Source organism: Narcine bancroftii, chromosome 9, assembly GCF_036971445.1.
Source record: "Narcine bancroftii isolate sNarBan1 chromosome 9, sNarBan1.hap1, whole genome shotgun sequence".
NCBI lineage: Eukaryota > Metazoa > Chordata > Chondrichthyes > Torpediniformes > Narcinidae > Narcine > Narcine bancroftii.
The window spans coordinates 72,563,960-72,576,554 of record NC_091477.1 but is presented as its reverse complement, the minus strand read 5'-3'; the positions used below and the strand labels follow the sequence as shown (position 1 = coordinate 72,576,554).

Below are 12,595 nucleotides of genomic sequence, written 5' to 3'. Positions count from 1 at the left end.
ACTAGGCGATGTGACGTGAAGTGGTCAACTTTGAGCAAAACAGAATTTTTTTGGTATTCACTAGCAAGAGAATCTCAAATGAGGGACGACAGTTACAAGACTGATGGGTCATTGTGGAACACCAAGATGCATAGCAGCCTCTCACAGACAGCGTGAATCGCTGGAATTCTCCACCCTAGGAGGCTGTGGAGACCTGGATCATTGGAGAAGTTTAGAGAGAAAGTAGATCAATTTTGAAAGAGCAAATATTTGAGGGTTGTGGGGAACAGGCACAGAAGAGGAAGCTGAGAGCCTGAGGCAGAATGGCAGGCAGACTTGTGGAACCAAGTGACCAAATCCTGCTATCTTCCAAGGTTCCTATTGCATTCCAGACCAGCCCGGCCCAAGCCCCACTGTGTTCCGGGCCAGTCCAGTAAAAACACATTGAAATGCTGGAGGAACTCAGCCGGTCTTTCAGCATCCATAGGAGACAAAGATATATTGCTAGCGTTTCAGGCCTGAGCCCTCCTTTAAGGAATAAGCAGAATGAGGCAAAAGCAGGAATGTCAGAATTCAGACAGTACAAACTGGGAGAAGAGTCCAGACCAAAGCTGGGGGAAAGGGTGAGGCAAAGCTGGGGGAAAGGGTGAGGCAAAGCTGGGGGAAAGGGTGAGGCAAAGCTGGGGGAAAGGGTGAGGCAAAGCTGGGGGAAAGGGTGAGGCAAAGCTGGGGGAAAGGGTGAGGCAAAGCTGGGGGAAAGGGTGAGGCAAAGCTGGGGGAAAGGGTGAGGCAAAGCTGGGGGAAAGGGTGAGGCAAAGCTGGGGGAAAGGGTGAGGCAAAGCTGGGGGAAAGGGTGAGGCAAAGCTGGGGGAAAGGGTGAGGCAAAGCTGGGGGAAAGGGTGAGGCAAAGCTGGGGGAAAGGGTGAGGCAAAGCTGGGGGAAAGGGTGAGGCAAAGCTGGGGGAAAGGGTGAGGCAAAGCTGGGGGAAAGGGTGAGGCAAAGCTGGGGGAAAGGGTGAGGCAAAGCTGGGGGAAAGGGTGAGGCAAAGCTGGGGGAAAGGGTGAGGCAAAGCTGGGGGAAAGGGTGAGGCAAAGCTGGGGGAAAGGGTGAGGCAAAGCTGGGGGAAAGGGTGAGGCAAAGCTGGGGGAAAGGGTGAGGCAAAGCTGGGGGAAAGGGTGAGGCAAAGCTGGGGGAAAGGGTGAGGCAAAGCTGGGGGAAAGGGTGAGGCAAAGCTGGGGGAAAGGGTGAGGCAAAGCTGGGGGAAAGGGTGAGGCAAAGCTGGGGGAAAGGGTGAGGCAAAGCTGGGGGAAAGGGTGAGGCAAAGCTGGGGGAAGGGAACAGGGAAGAAGCACTGAGGGTTTAATGAAAGCTAGAAAAGTTGATATTAATGCCATCCAGTTGGAGGGTGCCCAGTCGGAAAATGTGTTGTTCCTCCAATTAACAGGCTGTCTCAGTCTGGCAGTACATGAGACTATGGACAGACATGTCAGCAAGGGAATGGGATGGAGAAATGAAATGGGTGGCCACTGGGAAAACCACTCTTTTGATGAGGACAGAGCCGAGGTGCTCAACAGAACAATTTCCTAGTCTGCGCCCAGTCTCTTGCATGTAAAGGAGATGACAGCAGGAGCACCAGATTCAGTAGATGCACAAATGAAGTGTTGCTTCATTTGGAAGGACTGTTTGTGGCCCTGAATGGTGGCGAGGTAGGTGATGTGGGCACAAGTGCAGCATCACCTGTGGTCACAGATGCAGGTACCATGGTGTAAGTCCTGGAGTTTCCTTTGTCCCAGGTTAATCATATAATAAATGTGATCATGCACCAGACCAAATATGCTCATGTTTTATTTTTTTTTGTATGGAAGCAATTCCTTGGTGTTTGATAAATGTGGTAACAGCACTCAGAGAAAATAACAGTCAACCATTAAATATCCGGTATGAAATTGATTTCATATGGAAAGCAATCTTTAAATTCTAGGTCTACAACCAACACAACTTTAGTTATTCTTCCATTGATAAAATAAGACATCTGAGTGGTTGTTTTCTGACAGCAGCATCTCGGAGTTGGGACTGTTCAATTTGACGTGGCATTCGAGAGTTCATTGACTGTTTCTTGTTGGATCTTGAATCCAGTTCCCACCTTCTCTGTTTTGAAGTTCTCCTGTTCTGGAACTCAGAGCATCTTTCTCCCCAGTTCATGAGTCCTTCTGGTTAGTGGATCATCCATCCCGCTGAACAGGTTGCACTTTTGATAACTTCCATCCACCTTGTGAAAAGAAACACAAAGGTTCAGTAAATAGTGCAACAAACAGATCATCCATGAGAACATATGGATCACTTAAACCTCTTGGTCCCTAAATCCAATCTCAAAAACCCAGAAAAAGCAGCAGTTAATATTCACATTCCATTAAATTTCTTGGGTCTGAAGGTTTGGTGGAAAGGGTTCCCTTGTCAGTAAATTCCCAAATTAAATGGAGCATTTACTGCATCTACATATTCCTCAGTTCCAAAGTCGTGTTCATTGTAAGTTTAACCTCGCTGTACTAGAGTATACAGTAGTACACCCCACTACTGTATTGGGGCACAGTTGATGTAGCAGTAAGCACAATGCCTTTACGACTCCAGCGATCAGGACCAATGTTTGAATCCCCGGGCTCTCTGTAATGAGTTTGTATCTCTCCCCATGTCTGTGTGAGTTTTTCCTGGGAGCTCTGGTTTTCTCCCACCATTCAAAATGTACTGGGAGCGTAGGTGCAAATTGGGTGGCACAGACTCATGGGCTGAAATGGCCTGTTACCATGCTGTATTTTTAATTTAATGTATACAGTAGCAGGGTGCACTATTGTATACCCTAGTACAGTGAGTAGGGTTCTTCTGTGAACAGATTGTGGAGGTAAACAAGAAAATCTGCAGATGCTGGGTTCTAATGCAGCACGCAAAAGTGCTGGAGAAACTCAGCCAGTCATGCAGCATCCATCGGAAGTAAAAGGCAGCCAACATCTTGGGCCTGGGCGCTTCATCATGTTTGTTGAAAATCCGTAACCCTTAAAGCAGCTTGTGCACTGTTTTTATTTTTATATATAAATCGGGTTTACCTTTCAAAAGTATACTCGCTTTCTGCTCTGAAGAAATAGACATGTGATTTGAACTGCAGTTTGAAGACATAATCTTTGTGGATGCAGTCATTGTCAGAAGGCATGCTCACTGAGTAACCCAGCAATGGGAGACTGGCCAAAGGGTAGTCATCCTGAAAATACAGAAGAATAACAGCTTTGCTAATTATTTTAGCAGAAGACCAAAAAAGCAAGAGACACGGGCATTGTCAAGTCTTTCAAAAGCAACTCAATTGAGAGTCTCAATCTTCATAGCAATCCAAATCAATTGGATTAAATGTCCAATTTCCACACCTTACCATTATTACTTGGCTTTGAATGACGACCTGCAAAGCAACCTGCTTTGTTCATTCAAAAAATTAAAGCAGCAGGTAGAACAAAAGAAGACTAATGCATGAGGGCAAGTGTCCCCTTCCGCTGAACAGGGCTAGCTCCTTTCTTAGCTGCTTATATCAGCCTGGATAGCCTATATTTAGGATCTTAATAAAATTGTATGAAACTTGGCAGCATCATTTGGATTTAGGGGAAGACAATGTTCCCCACTCTAACATAAATTATTCAAATAGCTCTCCACATCACAGAAGTCATACAAGACGATCGGAAATTTATATTGTGGTTGGCAACAGAATTCTATAACTAGTTATTCTTCCATGCACACGTTGTCAGGTCAATTAGTAAAGACTTTCAGTAAACACATGAAAGCAGTTGATATTAAAATGTCTAATGTTAACTAATCCCCCAGGGTTTTCTGTGAAATGGGATTAAATACAGGGTACATGCTTACAAGGCTGGGGATTTTTTTAAATAAATTTCGTATTGAAGATCTTCACAAGTAACTGGTTCAATCCAAAAAAAAATTATCACATTACAGCTGACTGTGGTGAATGTAATCTAATTCACTGCAAATGCTGAGTAGCTCTAATTAGAAATGCTGAATTTACAAATTAACTCAAAACTGCATATTACAGCAGCATTTTAGGAACACTCCCATTAGATTTTTGGATTTTATTTTATTTCTGTTCTTGCTTGCACTAAAGGCCCAAACTTTTGCAGAAGGTGATCCTGACAGTTGCTTTTAATAACGAAAGGTTTAACGATGAAAATTCATGCCCTCACCATCTGTTTCTGCTTGAGATAACTGAATGCAAATATGTACACTGGACATCATCAAGTAAACAGAAAGGTCCCCAGCTCTAAAATTCACATCAGGAATGCTAAATTTTTTTTTTTAAAAAAGCATCTTGTTTTAGTTGATCTAATCTTTTTTTAATTTAAAAATCTTATTTAATCATAAAAAATGTTACAAAAGAACACAGTGCACAGCTCTTTCCAATCAGTGCTGTTCCATTTACATGGTTCATGTTACTGGTTGGCGAGGCCTGATTTGGACTATTGTGTTCAGTTTTGGCCACCATGCAATTGGAAAGATGTTGTCAAGCTGGAGAGGGCACAGAGAAGATTTACAAGGATGTTGCCAGGACTCAGGGACTTGAGCTATAGGGAGCAATTGCACAGACTAGGGCTTTATCCCTTGGAGCACAGGAGGATGAGGGTGAAGTAGAGGTGTGCAAAATCATGAGAGGAATAGATCGAGTGAATGCAGAAAGCCTTACCCAGAGTGGGGGAATTCACAACAAGAGGACACAGGTACAAGGTGGGGGCGGGGGCGGGGGAGAGATTTAGCAGGTGTCCCAGATGGTAAGAGTTATAGATGGAGTCATTGTAGGGGAGGTTGGTTCTCCTAATGGCCTGATCTACATTCATAGCTCTCTGCAGTTTCTTGTGGCCTTGGGCAGAGTAATTCCCATTCCAACCTGTGATGCATCTGGAAAGGATCCCTTCTCTGTTACACTCGTAAAATTTGTTTAAAGACCTCTGGGACATACCGAGTCTCCTCAGGTGCCTGAGAGAGTCTTTGGTGCACTTTCTTGGTTGTAATACTGACATATTAGACCAGTACACATCGTAACTCCATTAAAGCAGGTTTCACATGAGGTGGCCCTTCATGATCCAAATTGTCAGTTTGAGCCTCCTCATTTAAAGTTACACATGAATAATTTATTTAAAGGGTTGTATTGTAAATCTTTACAATTTTTCTCTCTTGGTCTGTATCATGGTTACAGAACAGCTGAGATATTTAACAATGATCTTGGCTTGATGGGTCTTTTTAGCCTATTCCTGGATCTATTTCTTATGTTCTTGCTTATAACTCTGCTCTGGTTAAAATTAAAAAGAACATGACTTTGGAGTTGAGAAGCATGTAGATGTTTACTGCAGTAAATGCTCCATTTAATCTGGGAAGGGAAGGTTGAGAATCACTGCTCTAAACCTAATTCTTGCTGAAATATTTTGCTTGAGAAAAATTGTCATTGGCCCATTTCCTTTGGAGTTATGAAAATGTGCACAAAAAGCAAGTCAACTAGGTACAATTAAAACAGCGGTTTTCAAACTTAAGCACAGAGCACCGATGGCATAGGGAATACTTAAAGTGGTTTGTGAGTGGAGAGAAAAAGGTTGAGAACCATTGGGCTAGAGGAAAGGAGACAGAAAGATGGCATGGGAGGGCTAATGGAAACTGGAGAAGTCTATGTTAATGCCATTGGGTTGGTGAGGAATATGAGGTGTTATTCCTCCAGTTTGCAGGTGGTCTCAATTTGGCAAGAAATTGGGTGGGAAATTGAAATGGGTGGCCACTGCAAGATCCACGGTGCTCAATGAATCAACCTCCAAGTCTACATCCTAATTAGGGGAGACCACAATGAGAGCACCGGATGCAGTAGATGACCCCTGCAGATTCACAAGTGTTGCTTCACTTAGGAGCTTGGGGCCCCGAATAGTAGTGAGGGAGGGGGCGCAAGTGGAGCATCTCCTGTGATCACTGAGAATGATGCCATGGGGGCAATAAGTGGGAAGGGAGGAGTAGACAAGAGAGTCATGGAGTGGTCCATGTGGAAGGCGGACAGTGGTGGGATCATGTAGTAAGTAGAGAAAATGGCGGAGGGTGATAATGTTGGATGCGGAGTCTGGTGGAGGGTAAGCGAGGACAAAAGAATCTTGGCCTTGTTCTGCAGGGGTGGAGAAAGGGCAGATGCGGGGTAATGGAAGATATGCAAGTGAAGGCTGAGTTGATGATGGTAATGGGGAAGCTATGTTGTTTGAAGGAGGAGGAGACCTCTGATGATCTGGCATGGAAGACCTCATCCCAGGTGCAGATGCAACAGAGACAGAGGAATGGAATCCATTCAGGGACATGTGTGAAGAAGTGTGGTCAAAGTAGCTGTGGGAGTAGATGGGTTTGTCGAAGATGACTGCTGGGAGTTTGTCTCCCGAAATGGAGACAGAGAGATCAAAAGGGAGTGTGTTGCTGCAGATTGGCCAGGTCAGTAATATAATTTTTTTTTTAATTTTATTTAAAGTTTTCCATAAATGTAATCATAGCCAAATATAAAGTATAATAATCAAATATTAATGTCAAATCCATTACATGATGATATAAACTCCAATCCCCTCCCCCTAAATAAACCCCAAGAGAGAAAGAAAAAGGAAAGAAATGAAATAAGAAAAAGCAAAGAAAAAGAATAAAAGAAAGTAGGAAAACAAGAATAGAATCCTGGTTTCCAGAGTGTCCCCCTCTTCCCACAGCATTAATCTTTTATTACGTGCAAGGAGGTTAATGAGATTCGAAGCTTAAAATGGTCTATAAATCAACTCCCTCAATTTGTAAATATGGGCATCAAATTTTCAAAAATATGCCATACTTATTTCTCAGATTAGAAGTAATCTTCTCCAAAGGAAAGCAGCTATGCATCTCTGCGTTCCACCACTCCATACCCAAATGGGTGTCTGATTTCCATGTCACTGCTCTACATTTTCTCCCTACTGCTAAGGCAATCTTTAGAAATTATTTTTGATATATAGGCAGTTTCAATTTGGCTCTTATCCCTTCAATAAAAACAACATTGTATTTTGTGGAAATTTAATTCCTATAACCCATTCTATATAAACTGCTGAGTTTGACTAAAAAGATTTCACTATGGGTCAAGACCAGTGGAATGTAAAAAAAAAAAAAGTGCCTATCAGTAATATCTTTAACTCCTATAGAAGGTGCAAGACCTGCTGAGTTCCTCCAGCTTTTGTGCTTTTACTACCATCACAGCAACTGCAGGCTTTCATGTTGCACTCCTCTTGTTTTTAAGGTGGAATTCTCCTGAATCCTACTCACCAAGGACAGTGTACAGTCCTTGTTAGCCTTCCTGTTCTCTGCATAAGTTATTTTTGTGGTGGAAAATAGCCAGAAGTTGGAAAACAGCCAGCGTGACTCCCTTGTTGAAACCAGGAGAAAGACAGATGGCAGAGAATGACAGGCCAGTTAGTTCAACATCTATTATTGGCAAAATGCTGGAGTCAGGTAATCAAAGAAGAAATAGCTCATCATTAATGAATTAAACTTCATAAACATGTCAGATCAGGCCTCAAAAAAGGTAAATCTTGTTTGACAAATTTGCTCAAATTCTTTGAGTAGAAACCAGGAGAGGGAGTCTTTAGAAGTACTGTTTCGATTGCCAAAGGTACTTTACAAAGTGGTGGATAGATTAAAGTCTGTTAGAATGGATTGAAAACAGTCTGTCTCATAGAAAACAGTGAGTTAGAATAAAAGAAGTCTTTTCAGACTAGGAGGAGTTAACTAGTGGAGTGCCACAGGGCATACAATTCTTCACAGTAATGACCTGGAGGAAGGAGGAGGCAAGATTTCCAAGTTTAGTTTCAGCTTGGAATATAAAAGGGTGACTTTATTCAAACACAGAGATCATAAGGGCTTGACAGGTTAGCTGTTGGGTTGTTTTCAATTGAGTGAGAGTCTTAAACATTGAGTTATAACTGCAAGGGGCCAGTCATTGAAAATCGCAGTGTGGAGAAATTTCTCCTCAGAGATGGCAATGAATCTCTGAAACACTCCGCTCCAGTGGGTAGTGAAAGCTGAATCAAGAGACCATTAAAGTCGAGGTGAGAAATATTTGATAGATCAAGAATGTAGGGAATTGGGAGAATGGAACAGAAAAGGAGTTGAGGCCAGCGTAGATCAGGCATAAAAACAACCTCCATCACTGCACTTGTGATACATGTCACTTTCTGATACATGCTGTATCTTTTTTGCACCAGGATGGCCGTGAATATTTATTATCTATCGAGTTTTTTTTAATCTAATTTTTGTCTCTTTTTAATTGAATTACGTATACTAGTGTAATATTTTAGTTGTTTTTGTTATTTTAACTATAACATACCTGTTCAGCTGAAGCAAGCATTTTAGTGCACGTGCAATGTTTATCACGATAAACACTAATACCATTAGCAATAAACTTGAACTCATGACCATATTAAACGGTAGAACAGGCTGGAAGGAGCTGGCGGCCTGTTCTTGATATTATTTTCTTGTGTTTAAGAGGCATTTATTTATCAACCCTTAAATTGGCAAGACATAAAGGGAGAAACAAGTTGCTGGAATGCTGAGCAAACCAGGAGATGCTGGAGAGACTCAGTGACCCATGCAGTGTCCATGGAGACAAATGGTGAGTCAATATTTTGGGATGAGATCCTTTATTAGGTCAAGGGAGCGATGGATTCGTGTGGATGGGCAGAAAGGTCCACGTGGAAGAGGTGGACCAAAGGGCTCATTTCTGTGCTACCCAATTCTGTAACCATGACTCTACTTCCAGTGCATTTCTATCCTTTCACGAATAAAGTGAGCAATACTACACACAATACTCCAGATGTATCACCAGCACCCCATTTAACAACCATAACATCCCTATCTTTTAGTCAATTCACTGAACAATAAGATCCTTGTTTCCAAACTGCAGATGGTCCGACACGATTTTTCGAAGTTACAATAGCTCAAATCTGTACTTTCAATTTTGAATTCTGATCTGCTCCTGCACTTGCTACTCTTGTGATGCTGGGCATTGACAGCATTGCGCAAGAGTATCGTGCAGCGCAATGCTGACTCAACCACAGTCACAGTCTTTGTAGCGGTCATTCGAACGAGAGCACTATAAACAACCCATCATGCTTACTAAACGCCCATGTGAGTCCTCACCATCCAGTAATTAATTTAGTTCAATGCTTCAAACATTCTTTAAGCTCCGTGTGCTTTCAGCTGTATACATTAATTTTTTTTTAAAGTATGGATTAAAGGTATTCAAATTTAATTATTAAAAAATGGTAGGTGCGGTATTCTTTATTAGCTTACAATAAGTATGCCAGAATGGAATCCCCGTCGTAGGTTGAGGAGCACCTGTAGCTGTTTGAGCACACCAGCCTTCTGAAAATCTTGCTCCTATCTACCAAGATCACTTTGTATCCCAAAGATCTGAAATCCCTCACCTTTTGGTTCATACCCTTTTTTCAATGTTCTTTTTGGCTAAAATGCCCAGTTGTACAACTTCCCACATCTTTCCCTGTTCATTTACTGACTCAACTGTAGCTCTTGTACCCTCTCCACAAGTTACTTTCCAACCTTGTGTCATCAGCAAATTTAGCAACCATACTGCCTTCTTCCTCCATCTAACTCAGTGGTTCCCACCCTTTCTTTTCCCCCACACATACCACTTTACGCAATCCCTATGCCATCAGTGCTCTGTGATTAGTAAGCGATTGCGTAAGGTGGGATGTGAGTGGGAAGGGAAGGTTGAGAACCACTGCTTTAGACCCAATTGTTACTGAAATAATTTGCTTGAGAAAAATTGTCATTGGCCCATTTCCTTTGAGTTATGAAATCGGGCACATAACGAGTCAATGAGGTACAATTAAAACAGTGGTTTGCAAACTTTTTCTTTCCACCCACATACCACATTAAGCAATCACAGAGCACCTATGGCATAAGGAATACTTAAAAGAGATGTGAGTGGGGGAAAAAAAGGTTGAGAACCACTGCTCTAACTCATTCATACAAAAGGTAAATCTTTGCTGCCCCAACACCCTTCCCTCCGGTGCATTACTCACTGCACCTTGCCAACCAGAAAGTTAATGTCTTCATCACCTCAGTAACTGCCAGCAGAATGTTCCTGGGCTTGCTCAACCTGAAATTCATTCCAATTGTCCAGACTTTGACAAATTGAGCCTCTGCTTCATGTTTAACAGTTACAGTTTAATTTATGATTCTGCTCTTTTCTGTAGAATTTCTGAATATATCTTCAAAGATCTTATTTTGATCATTAACTTTTTAAAACTGAAGTTTTTTTGTGTCCTTCTAAAATACACCTTCTTTGACATATACCCCACCTTTTGAACATGGAACAGTACAGCAGAAGAACTGGCCCACGTGGCTGTGCCAAACATGATCTTCAAATCAATCTAAAATTCTGCTGTTTGCATCTGATAGATAACTCTCCATATTCATGTGCATTAATTCTGATCATATCACTCATTTCTTAATTTTATGCCTCTATTGACTGAGATGATCTCTTTCAATAACAATTCACTGACCTTTAATTTATATCCATAGATTTTATGTCAGACAATAAAAAGCCAAATTAACCATTCTGAGACTTCTATTCTCTGATTACTATAATCTCACTGTAATTTTTTTAAAAGGGGCAGCATAGTGGTATAGCTTAGTAGAACTGCTGACTCACCCCTCCTGCAACCCAGGTTCAATCCTGACCTCAGGTACAATCTGTTTGGAGTTTCCACTTTGTGCTCTGGTTTCTTCCCACATCCCACAGATGTCTGGGTCAGTGGGTTAATAGGCTGCTGTAAATTTATCCTAGTGAGTAGATGAGTGGTAGAACCTGGGGGTGGCAGGGGTAGTTGATGAGAATAGTGCAAACGCCATGGTTGTCATCAAAATCACAGAAGGTAATAAGGAAGCATACAGGAGTGAGATAGATCAGCAAACAAGGGCATGAGGACCCCAAAACCCAGCAGCAATAGATATGCACCATGACAAAGGGTAACTTAAACAAAAGTTGATTTTAATTATCTTTAAACATGAACATAGAATTAAACTTTAACTTATCTCTATTGACTCACAATCTACTTAACTGCCTTCTAATTCTAAGTGCACGTGTGTGTAATGTTCAGCAACGTTCTTTGGTTCACAGTCCAATCTCACTGGTTGCAGGCAATGCACAGAAGTTAACATTAATAAAGTTCACCAGGCTTTGGTGCTTAACTGGCAAATGGTTAGCACTCAGAAGGGTTCTTGTTGGTTTTCAGAGAGAGAGAGAGAGAGAGAGAGAGAGAGAGAGAGAGAGAGAGAGAGAGAGAGAGAGAGAGAGAGAGAGAGAGAGAGAGAGAGAGAGAGAGAGAGAGAGAGAGAGAGAGAGAGAGAGAGAGAGAGAGAGAGAGAGAGAGAGAGAGAGAGAGAGAGAGAGAGAGAGAGAGAGAGAGAGAGAGAAGCACTCCAGTGTCTTGCTGATAAAACTTTCCCCCTTCATGGTTCTTCAGATGATAACCTCTTTCTTTCAGGACACCAGAGTTCCTTTCTGTTTCTCTTATTCCAAGGGAAACACTGAACAGCCAGTCCTCTCCTTTGATCAGGCCATCTTCCAAAACTTGCCAGCTTGACCCTCTGGAACGGATGTCTGTGTCTCTCTCCTCTCTCTCACTCCCTCCAACTCAGAGCAAAGCTTTTTTTTCTGCTCTCTGCCTGCAAAGATCACATGACCTTCCAGTCCATAAATTCTTTTCCAGACAAAGCTGCTACTGCCTGTTGTTACATTTGTTGCCCTTTTGCAGACAACAGTCCATCATGTGTCTGAGCTCTCTTGCAAAAGCTCTGGCAAAAATTCTATTTTAAAGTGTTTGTGTGTGACCTGCTCTAATAAATCTTTCCCAATTTATCTCCAAAACACCTCCATATACTCTGTCACAATGCAACCCAATTTGTAGTGCCATCTTCCAAGACAGATGTGTACAGCAATTCATTCTTCCCCCATACAATTAAAGCATGGAATAATCTTCCCCGACCATACTCACACAGCCAGACCCTATTAAATTTAAGACCATTCTTCTTCAAACATCTCCTCCTTAAGCCCATCCTCCCCCACTATTCTTCTTTCCATTAAGGAGGTGTCTCATTAAAAACTGCCTCATTCATCAAGGACCCTCACCACCCAGGCCATGCCTTTTCTCACTGCTACCATCAGGGAGGTACAAGACCCTGAAAGCACACACCCAACATTATAAAAACAGCTTCTTCTCCTCTGCCATCAGATTTCTGAATGATCAATGAACCGATAGACACTACCACACTTTTTTTTCAATATTTGTTTTTAAAATTTTGTATTTACTGAACTGCCCTTTATAGCAATTATGCATCTGTTGCAAAACAGCAAATTTTCGTGACACACGTTCACGACAATAAATGTCAATCATACAATTGACAGTCAGTGCAGATTCCTAGGGCCTGGTTCTATGTTGCATCTCTCTGTGACTCTCTAATACTCAGTCTTTTTGAACGCCCTCCCTCTATCAAGGAGGTAGCTTCAATGCTTTTTAACCCT

General features: G+C 42.1%; 1 protein-coding gene across 11 annotated transcripts in view; it reads right to left on the bottom strand.

The window, feature by feature from the left end:
• Positions 1-1,808: 1,808 nt before the first annotated feature.
• Positions 1,809-12,595, bottom strand: part of farp2 (FERM, RhoGEF and pleckstrin domain protein 2) — a 187,911-nt gene continuing 177,124 nt past the window's right edge. For 10 of the 11 annotated variants that reach the window (XM_069896453.1, XM_069896458.1, XM_069896462.1 and 7 more), the window contains 2 exons: positions 3,075-3,226; positions 1,809-2,245 (listed from right to left, as the gene is read on the bottom strand). In XM_069896453.1, the coding sequence (XP_069752554.1) occupies positions 2,191-2,245; positions 3,075-3,226 (207 nt within the window). In that variant the 3' untranslated portion in view covers positions 1,809-2,190. Of the gene's footprint in view, positions 2,246-3,074; positions 3,227-10,723; positions 10,880-12,595 lie in introns of those variants that run through there. The other variant, XR_011344030.1, reaches the window with a different exon arrangement.